The following is a 10,575-nucleotide window of genomic DNA, read 5'->3' on the forward strand; positions in this document are numbered from 1 at the left end:
GGTACTTGATAAATATTTGTTGAATGAATGAATGTAAGTTAACAAACCAGGAAAGTATAGATTTGTACAGGAAGTCAATTCCAAGTTTTAAAAAATGTGAATACATAGACCGTTAAATTGACTTTGCACTTGTGTGGTGTGCACAGTGAAAGGGGCCACATGGTCTGTTATGTAGCAAACACTGGAGCCTTAAGTACCTTCTGGATGAGAAGAGGAGTGGGGAATAGCCAAATAAGTAATATTGACAGATAATTTCTTAGTTCTTATTAATCAAGAAGAGAAAACATACCAGTTCCTCAGAGAAAGCAAAGCATTTCATGTCATTTAGCACTAAAAGGGGTTTCTCCTGTGGGTCTTCATTTGGGAACGCTAGGTGGGATAGTGGGCAGGGCCTTCAGGAGTGTCCTGTCAGCAGTACAGCCTCAGCTTCCACAAGGCTGTCTCTTGTACCCCTTCCAATGGGAAAGATGTGGAATTGTACTGATTGTAACCCAGGGTCCAGTCTGGGTTCACACTGAACATAACCCAGTCTGGGTACACATTTGTTCTGGTGCTGACTTGTTCTAAGGACAGATCCTGGGTTTCTGGGGCACATGGTTTTCAAACTGTTCTCAGACTTTAAGGGTCTGTAAGGTGCCTCTGGCAGTGGAGAGGAGGCTGGGTAGGGTACAGTGCAGAAAGAGTCTGCCTCCCAACCTACCTTGTTGTTGTCCATTTTGTAGACAGGAGTTTTGCTTTAGAATAAAGAATTTTTATTCCTGAAGAAGTTTGAATTGCACTTGTTTAGATGGTTGCATAACCTTCAAGCAACCCTTCACAGATCACACTGTCCTCAGCGCAGCTGTTGCAGAGAGTTCACAATTAGGACCTATGATGAGGGCCTAGAGTGTGGTCCTCTGTGTGGAGGTCCTGCATTGATGGAGGCTAATCTAATTTTGTTAGCAATCACGCTAGGAAATGGAAGGTAACATCCCCTCTTGGAACTCAGGGAGCCTAATGGCAATCTCCCTGAGGTGTGCTGAGGGGAAGGAGCTGGTTCTTGGGAAGTATAGTGTTTTACTAGGAGGAAAAAAATATTTTAGCATCAGAATAAAATGTTCACGATGGTTTCAAACAGTAGAGTCTAAGACTCTTGAGCCCTAGCTTTGAACGGCTGCAGTTTTAGCAATTTATCCCTCCACCTCCATTTCTAGTCCCAGAAAGAAAACAACTTCAGATGTGAGGTTGGGTTCTTCAGAATTTATTCAGTAATTTCTTTGAGTTTTTTTATCAGGTGAAAGTAAAGGATGATGGCAACCAACATACTAAAATACAGTATTTGGAGAAAAATTTTATTTTGGGACACACATAGTGAGAAATGCTCTTTATGGCATTAGTACATTTCTCATTTGCACTACACAAAGTAAATACAGTATTTCTGTGTGTCTGTTTTAATCCCTGGATAGTTAGTTTATATGTGTTCATAATTAGATTAAGCTATACAGAAAGTGCTGTTTTATAGGTCAAAAATGGCCAAATATTGGCAACTTCATATAGTTCAACCTAATAATATTAAAAAATATTGTTTTGTTGTGTTTAAAATAAACCGGAAATGATGGGGGCCCATAGACCTAAAGAATAATTTATTATTTTTTTTCTTCTTTGAAACAGAAAAAATGCCTGTCTTGAAGGCTGAAGCATCACATTATAATGCTGACCTAAATAACTTGCTGTTCTGCTGCCAGTGCGTGGACGTGGTATTTTACAACCCAGATTTAAAGGAAGTGGCTGAGGCCCACAAGATCGTTCTCTGTGCTGTCAGCCATGTTTTCATGCTGCTTTTCAATGTGAAGAGTCCTGCTGACATTCAGGATTCCAGTATCATCCGAACTACCCAGGATCTCTTTGCTATCAACAGAGATCCTGCGTTTCCAGGTGCTAGCCAGGAGTCTCCAGGCAACCCACCCTTACGAGTCATTGTTAAAGATGGCCTCTTCTGTTCTTGTTTATCGGACATTCTGCGCTTCATTTATTCAGGTATCTTGTCAAATGGTTCTGGCACATTCTCATAAGCTTTTGAAATGAAGTATGGCCTGTGGTCTCAGGTATACTGGTTGGTTTCACGTTTCTTTTCTTCCTACCATCTGAGGTGACGATTATACATGAAGTAGTATTTGCTTTATCGATAGGAATTGGTCCAAGCTTTCTGTCTCTTTACAAATTTCCTTGCCTTGGTTTTAAATCTACTTGTAAAAACAATAATCCCTTTTCCTATTGAACAGCTATGTTAGTACTTTATTTTTAAAAAACTCCAAAATGTGAAAATAAAAGAATTTATTGTCCAGTTTAACTTTAAAGAAATAAAATACTTCAAGTATATATGAAAATAAGTGTCTTTAGCTACTTATTCATTTGTTTTGTTTGTTTGACCCAGATTTTGGAGGGAATTGAGGAGAGAAGTTAGCATGGTCATTGCATTCAGTTTAGCAACTAGAAACAGTTGCTAAAGTTAGTCTAAAGTTAGTTCAAGCTGAGATCTGATCAACCTTGACTATGATTATTTTAGACTTTACTTCTTTTATTTACTGTGCTCTTTGTAATATTCAGCTTATCAATTGTTTTTCTTCTTGTCCTTTAAAAAACTGAGTAGCATGTATATTCTAAAAATTAGACTCTTTATGAGTTATTTTAGCAGAAGAACTAAAGGTCTCACATCTAAGTGTCCTATATAAGAATGGAAAAGCATGGATATAAAGTGATTTTTAAAGTAAGCATCTAAATGTACATTTTCTGAAGATTTCGCTCTCTTTTTTTTTTTCTTTCTTTTTTTTTTTTTTTTGCGGTATGTGGGCCTCTCACTGCTATGGCCTCTCCCGCTGCGGAGCACAGGCTCCAGACGCGCAGGCTCAGCGGCCATGGCTCACAGGCCCAGCCGCTCTGCGGCATGTGGGATCCTCCCGGACCGGGGCACGAACCCGCGTCCCCTGCATCGGCAGGCGGACTCTCAACCACTGCGCCACCAGGGAATCCCTCTCTTTTTTTTTTTTTTTTTTTTTTATGCGTTACGCGGGCCTCTCACTGTTGTGGCCTCTCCCGCTGCGGAGGACAGGCTCCGGACGCGCAGGCTCAGCGGCCATGGCTCACGGGCCCAGCCGCTCCGCGGCATGTGGGATCTTCCCAGATCGGGGAACGAACCCGTGTCCCCTGCATCGGCAGGCGGACTCTCAACCACTGCGCCACCAGGGAAGCCCGATCCCTCTCTTTTTAAAAAAATATTATTTATTTATTTATGGCTGCGTTGGGTCTTCGTTGCTGCGCGCGGGCTTTCACTAGTTGCGGTGAGCGGGGTCTACTCTTCGTTGCGGTGCGTGGGCTTCACTTGTCGCGGAGCACGGGCTCTAGGCACGCGGGCTTCAGTAGTTGTGGCACGTGGGCTCAGTTGTTGTGGCTCGCGGGCTCCAGAGCGCAGGCTCAGTAGTTGTGGTGCACGGGCTTAGTTGCTCTGCGGCATGTGGGATCTTCCCGGATCAGGGCTTGAACCTGTGTTCCCTGCATTGGCAGGTGGATTCTTAACCATGGCGCCAGCAGGGAAGTCCCAGATTTCTCTCTTCTTTAATTTTCTTTTTCTACTTGGAATCATGTGCTGATGAATTATTAGGTTGAAGTAGATCCTTCTCTGCAATGTGTCGTGCGAAACATTTATGATCTGTTTTTAGACTTCAGAATTGGAGATTGATGACAAGTTTATAAAAGTTTGCAAATAAAGAAAAAAGTATTATTTAGCATCAAAGATTTGGGTAGCCTTCAGTTGAAATGATTGAAGTTAAGATTTCCCTTTTTTTCATTTGGGTTGTTTTTAGTTTTAAAAGTTAAAATAAAAATTAATGGTTGTGAAAAATACAGTTGCAGCATGCAGATTTAAGTGGATTAAAAATATACATATTGGAGTAGAATGTGATGGTAGATATTAAATCCATTGTTCAGTGAATATTGGCTTGGAAAAGGCATAAATAACCACTCCTAGAGAGCATACCAGCACAGTGCCTTCAGCATGGAGGCTTCTCTGTAAGTGCTGGTTGAACTAGTGAGTAGACTCTAGTAGCTGTGAATCATACGAATAAACCAGATAAGTTAGAGACTTCATTTAGTACTACGGATTTTTATGTTTAAACTTAGAATCTCACAGTTCAGAATTTAAGACTAATTTTGAAAAACCAAAATGTTTACATGTTAAAGAAAAAAAAGTCTTTAATGATATGTCAGAGAACCATGAAGGAAGTGTTTGGCTTTTCTTTTCAATGAGTTTGCTGTTGAAATCATAAATTATTTAGCAAGTTTACCACAGTATCCATTAAATACTTTCAAAGGCACACAAACACTTTGAGGTCAGTTTTATCCTCTTTAATATGGTAGCAATAAAATAGCTAGATGTCTCTCCAGTGACAGAACCTGCTTGTCTTTCTCCTAGGGAGTAATTTTTTTTTAATTGTAAAATTAATACTTGCAGATGGAAAAAAGGGGGAAAGAAAAGAAAAAGTTATCCTCATCCCCCAGTCCCCTTCCCCAGAGTCCATTATAACTTTTTCATGTGTTCACTCTAATGCATTTTGAAAGAAATTAATATATTAAGAAACTTGCATTAATGAAAATGTAATTTTTGGTGAGTGCTGTTTTCTGGGAACCACAGATAGTTTCCATGACTGGAGCACAGAGTGGGAGGTGATGGCTGGAAGGAGCTGAGGCTGGCAAGGCCAGTGGGAGCTCTTCCTGCTGTCCTTAGAAGCTGATCTAGAATTTTATGCATGATCAGACTGGGCTTTAGAAAGATCATCTCTGGTGATGGTGGGAAGATGGAATAGAGCAGGCAAGACAGGAGTCCAGTCAGAAGGTCCTGTTATTCTGGAGCGGAGTCCAGTCAGAAGGTCCAGTCTGGAGCTCAGCCTTAGGAAGGCCAACATTCTGACAATAGGTAGTTGGTTGGTCTTGCGGCTTGTCCATCATCTGGACCGGTGCTTTTCAAACCTTAAAGTGCATACAAGTCACCTGGCGATCTTGTTAATGTACAGATTCTGATTCAGTGGGACTGGGGTGGGGCATGAAGTTCTGCATTTCCAACAGTCTCCAGGCAGTGCTGATGCCATGGATCACAAGTAGCTGCAACACCTGCTCTTGGAAGAACTGGGACCAGCCACAGCGGATAAGGGCCTGGAATTCGGCCCAGAGGCCCAGGAGAGGAACCCAGTTATTAGTCTCAGGGCACAGGGTCAGAATGGAGTCAGCTTGCAAGGCTGACTGATGCGGAGCTCTCTGGAACTGGGGCTGTCTGTGCCTTCTTGTAGCCCCTGCCTGAAGTTGGGGAAAGTGAATGCTTAGCAGTTGGGTGGAAACTAAGTGAGCCTGGGAATAGTGATTAGAGGGCAGAGGGGCATGATGGCAGGGAGGAGTTGCTGAGCTACAAGCCCTTGACCAGTTCAGAGCTCAGGCTTTGTAGTCTGATACTGAGCTATTAACGTTTCTGCTTTGAACTCTGCTTGTACGTGACCCAGTCAAGAGGTGGTGTCAGGTATGACCAGGGCCACAGGCCATTGACCTGGGGCTACAGGGAGACCTGGATGTGGGTTGAGGAAACGGGAAAATAAGTGCTTCAGCAGGTACCTGTTAATTATTCTTTAATTATTTACAAAGTATAACCTTAGACTCAAGGAAAAATGATATTGTTTGCTGTGTTTAAAAGACATTAAAGCTATATTTGCACAGTAAAGACAATTTTGAAAAATGCAGAAAATTTGTTAAGAGAAGAAAAATCAACCAGATTCCCATTCTCAAATGTCTAAGCGTTTATTGATGTTTTGTTTTACCCTTTTAGTCTTTCTGAATAGGTTACTTTATTTATTTATTTATTTTTTTTTTTTGCGGTACGCGGGCCTCTCACTGTTGTGGCCTCTCCCGTTGCGGAGCACAGACTCCGGACGCGCAGGCTCAGCGGCCATGGCTCACGGGCGCAGTCGCTCCGCGGCATGTGGGATCCTCCCGGACCGGGGCACGAACCCGTGTCCCCTGCATCGGCAGGCGGACTCTCAACCACTGCGCCACCAGGGAAGCCCTGAATAGGTTACTTTAAAAAAAAAAAAAAATTTTTTTTTTAATCAAAGCAAACTAAAATATTAAACCTAATTTTTTTTTTCTTAGAGACTTCAATAAAGAGGCCAGGCTTGTGTGTTTTGTTTGTTTGTTTGTCTTATTGTTGTTGAACATTTAAAAACTTTTGAACAGAGCACAAGTCTTAAGACCCAATTACACACTGGTTTCCTCACAGCAGCCCAGGCCTGCCCGCGGGTTATGTAGGGAACCGCAGAGGACAGGAGCCAGTTGTACTCACGTCAGTTCGGCTGGGATACACAGGCAGAACTCCATGACAGGGCGTGCTTGGGAATATTTGCCCTGAGCAAAAACATGGGCTGGAAAACCCTATTAAACCTATCTCCTGCTTTATATTTAAAAAAATGAACCAAATTACAAAGACTGTCTTAATTCTTTTTAAATAACATGTTTCTTTTTTTTTTTAACCTTTAGGAATTTGAAATTTTGTAGGTACTGTGTCACCATGGACGTTTGGGTCCTGTATTTAGGAAGGGCCTGTTTAATCCTCTGGTTAACACTTTACCCATATAATAAAGGCTGCTGTTTTATTTTCCTATTCAAATTTCTGAGCAAACAGATACAGTGAAAGTGTGTATGTTTTGCATATGTTAATTTCCTCTTGGAAACTGCTAACACTGCGTAATGTCTGAGTACTTAATGACTAACACTGAGGGAAGAATAATCTGAAAAGTGAGGCCAGTGGTTTCCTGGTTTTGAGGAGTAATCCTTAAATGGTGTACAATTGTAACATTCTTATAATACACTACACAGTCTTTATGCTGGCAAATTCCTGAGTCACGCGATCTCAGATGGTGAGGAATTGAAGTCTTTGTAAGAGCCTCAAGAATTTAGCTTTGAGCTCTTCCTGCCACAGATGGCCCTTAGAATTTCACATCACTTAATGAAATGCTGCCAGAGTAAATGAATCTGTGGAAATGAGCAGAGTATTCTCCAGCTCCTGAAGTTTTTCTGCACTGCATGAAAACACAGCTGAATGCACACGGGTGGACCATGCTCTCTAAGGGTCTAAGTAAATAGGTGCTCTGAGAAGTCAACTAAAGAAAATCACAGTCAGTTATGCACGACAAGTTCTAGAGCTCTGCTGTACATACAACATTATGCCTATTGTTAACATAATGTACTGTGTACTTAAAATGATGTTAGGAGGATAGATCGCATGTTAAATGTTATTACCACACACACACAAAAAAAGAAAAGAAAATCTTAGTCTGACTATTGCTTTATTAGGACCTAAGTGTCAAAGATGGTTTGATTCGTATTTCTAATTATGAAAACAGCCCAATTATTAGAGTGCCCTTATGAACTAGTCTTACTTTCCTTTTCAGTTATTGGATCTTTCTGTGTCTGTTCTCAAACAGATTGGTGGACTGTAGAGATTTACCTGCTACTAATCTCATATATTTAGATTTGATGCTTACTTTCTTTCAGATACTCTTCTGAATGGAGATATATTGTATAGAAGTTCTTTAGTTAATATAATTTTACTTTTAAGAAACAATATCTGTGCTGTCCTTTAACATACATGAGTGTAGACAGTCAAAACTACATACATACACTGTTGCATGCCACTGACCCTGTTTTTTTTTTTTTTGCGGTACGTGGGCCTCTCACTGTTGTGGCCTCTCCCATTGCAGAGCACAGGCTCCGGACGCGCAGGCTCAGCGGCCATGGCTCACGGGCCCAGCCGCTCCGTGGCATGTGGGATTTTCCCGGACCGGGGCACGAACCCGCATCCCCTGCATTGGCAGGCGGACTGTCAACCACTGCGCCACCAGGGAAGCCCTGACCCTGGGTTTTGATAGTGGATGAAATGTCTAAAGGAAGAGCAATAGTTGTCAGCTCTCAATACACATTAGAATCCCCTAGGAGGCTTTTAAAATTGATGTCCGGGCCTCACCCCGAGAAATTCTAATCTAACTGGTCTGGGGATAAAACCTCCTCCAATGGTATTTTATAAAAGATCTCCAGGTAAATGTAATGCACAACTAGAGGTGAGAATCACTGGCATAGAGTGAATTGTCTTGATTTGGGGTCCCTTGGCTTCTAAGGGGTTCTTCTACTCCTAACATTTAAAAAAATATTTTTAATTACCTATTTTATTATTTTTTTAACATCTTTTTTGGAGTATAATTGCTTTACAATGGTGTGTTAGTTTCTGCTTTGTAACAAAGTGAATCAGCTATACTCCTAACATTTTTATACAGACTGCAATGTCTGTATGTGCATTGGAAATTTTCGGGAGTGGTGAGCCAAAAATTTATCAGATTGTGAAAAGAGTACGTGACTTTAAGTTGAAAAGTATTAGTGGAGGAAGAGGAAAACTACTACACTTCGCTTCTGTCAGCGTTCTTGTCAAGGGCAGGTAGGGAGAAGTTAGGCAAACACGCTAAGTACTGCAGGGCTCAGCTGTAATGAGGCCTGAGAGCAACTGGACTGTCAATTTGACTCTTCCGATGAGCTTTGGATCTCCTTGGTACAGCCTAGCTGCAATTGCCTGATCTCATTGGTTCAATAAATGTTTATTCTGTGTCCTCTCCACTCCCCAGTATTCATGAAGGCATCTGGCAAAGTTCTGGGTACATGAAGGGAAACATCAGAAGAACTAGATTGAGAGTAGATGGAAAAGGATCTCGAGTTACCCAGAGAGGTGAAGCGACTTGCCTAAATTAACACCAGTCATTACTGGCAGAGATAAAACTAGAAACTGGGTCTCCCAGTTGTGTCTACACCTTTTTGAGTTATATTTTTAGGAGTTAGGACTTTCTATAAGGGGTAATCTCAAAATACACTTTTGGAAATATATCAGCATTGATAACAAGATACATTTGATGGGGAAAAGGCCACCCGGGAGCAGGGAGGCTGGGTAGGAGGCTGCTGTAGGCCAAGTGAGAGGAGTGTTTGGGGAAAAGGGGAGCTTTTGCTGACCCTGTGTTTTGTAAGACACGGAGGAAAAGGGGCTGACAGAAGTGAAGTGAGCCTAGAAAGAGATGGCTTGAAAGTGGGTTGGGGTGAAAACAAAGGAGGACGGGACCAGGTGGGGTGATTTTTTTCTAATGTCATGGTTGTGTAGCTCATCAGAAAATTATTGAGCTCCCTTCTTCAGGTTGGTTCTGTAGACTTGGCTACGGAACATCCTACTCTGGCCCTGACAATGCATGAGACCTTCTGAATACATTCTGCTCCTTTGCCTGATGGCAGTCACTACTCTCCATGATGAGTATGATCTAATCCAACCTTAGAAAGGACCACAACTACTTCTTACTCAGGGCAAGTAAATAATTTGGGTTTGGACCACTTGTGACGCGAACTCATATACTAGCCACTGCTGTTATCACTAGCTGATCACCTACTATAAAGAGATAGTAGCTGTTCAGGAAGAAGGACTCCAGGTTTTGAGAAATAATTTAGGTGAAGGCAAACTTTTTTTTTTTTTTTTTGCGGTACGCGGGCCTCTCACTGTTGTGGCCTCTCCCATTGCGGAGCACAGGCTCCGGATGCGCAGGCTCAGTGGCCATGGCTCACGGGCCTAGCCGCTCCGCGGCATGTGGGATCTTCCCGGACGGGGGCACGAACCCGTGTCCCCTGCATTGGCAGGCGGACTCTCAACCACTGCACCACCAGGGAAGCCCCAAACTTTTTTTTTTTAATGTGAGAGCTGTTTAAATGTTTTAGTGTAATTACATGGATATATATTTGATAAATAAAAATTAAAAGAAAATACTAAAGAAAAAGGAACATTGATACCTAATAAAAGATTTATTTTTATTCCTGCTGTAACAGAAAATCCAATGTATATTAATCTGTTTACAGGCGCCTTCCAGTGGGAAGAATTGGAAGAAGATATCAGGAAGAAGTTGAAAGATTCTGGGGATGTTTCAAATGTAATTGAGAAAGTTAAATGTATTTTAAAAACACCAGGAAAGGTAAATTAGTTTATTGTAAGTTAGATTACTTTGACTTTCTCTGAAGTATAACTGATATACTATGGATGAATATACTGAGTTGTGAGGAGTGTCAATAATATATAGTTTTCCTTAAGTATATTTTTTTCCATTTAAATATTTTAAATATAAACATGATTTCTTGCTATCTGTGATTTTAATTCATGTAAGAATTCAAATATGTGTGAGTCATGTCTTTAAAATGTTGGTTTGTGATTTCCATTCTCTGCGACATTCCCCTGGGGCTCTGGGAATATGCAGTCTATGTCAAGAATGAAGGGCTGTTGAATTTGTCCAGTTACAGTTAAGCTTGCTGTGGGGGGATGCCTTCTCACTGCTCATGATTTCACTCCAAACAGCTTTCAGGGGCAAGGCAGTTTCTTTGTGTGTCTTTTTCAAGAGTTCTGAGAAATCTGTTTGACTAGGTAGACAGTTAAGGATTTGTTTCTCACCTAGTATAGATTTAAAATTATACATTAGGTTCAAAGATTAT

General features: G+C 41.4%; 1 protein-coding gene across 1 annotated transcript in view; it reads left to right on the top strand.

The window, feature by feature from the left end:
• RHOBTB3 (Rho related BTB domain containing 3) overlaps nt 1-10,190 on the top strand; it is a 32,644-nt gene extending 22,454 nt beyond the window's left edge. The window contains exons 6-7 of the mRNA XM_065874783.1: nt 1,651-2,016; nt 9,952-10,190. Coding sequence (XP_065730855.1) covers nt 1,651-2,016; nt 9,952-10,073 — 488 coding nt within the window. The 3' untranslated portion in view covers nt 10,074-10,190. The remainder of the gene's footprint in view (nt 1-1,650; nt 2,017-9,951) is intronic.
• Nucleotides 10,191-10,575: the final 385 nt, after the last annotated feature.

This window comes from Phocoena phocoena, chromosome 3 (assembly GCF_963924675.1).
Source record: "Phocoena phocoena chromosome 3, mPhoPho1.1, whole genome shotgun sequence".
In the NCBI taxonomy this organism is placed as follows: domain Eukaryota; kingdom Metazoa; phylum Chordata; class Mammalia; order Artiodactyla; family Phocoenidae; genus Phocoena; species Phocoena phocoena.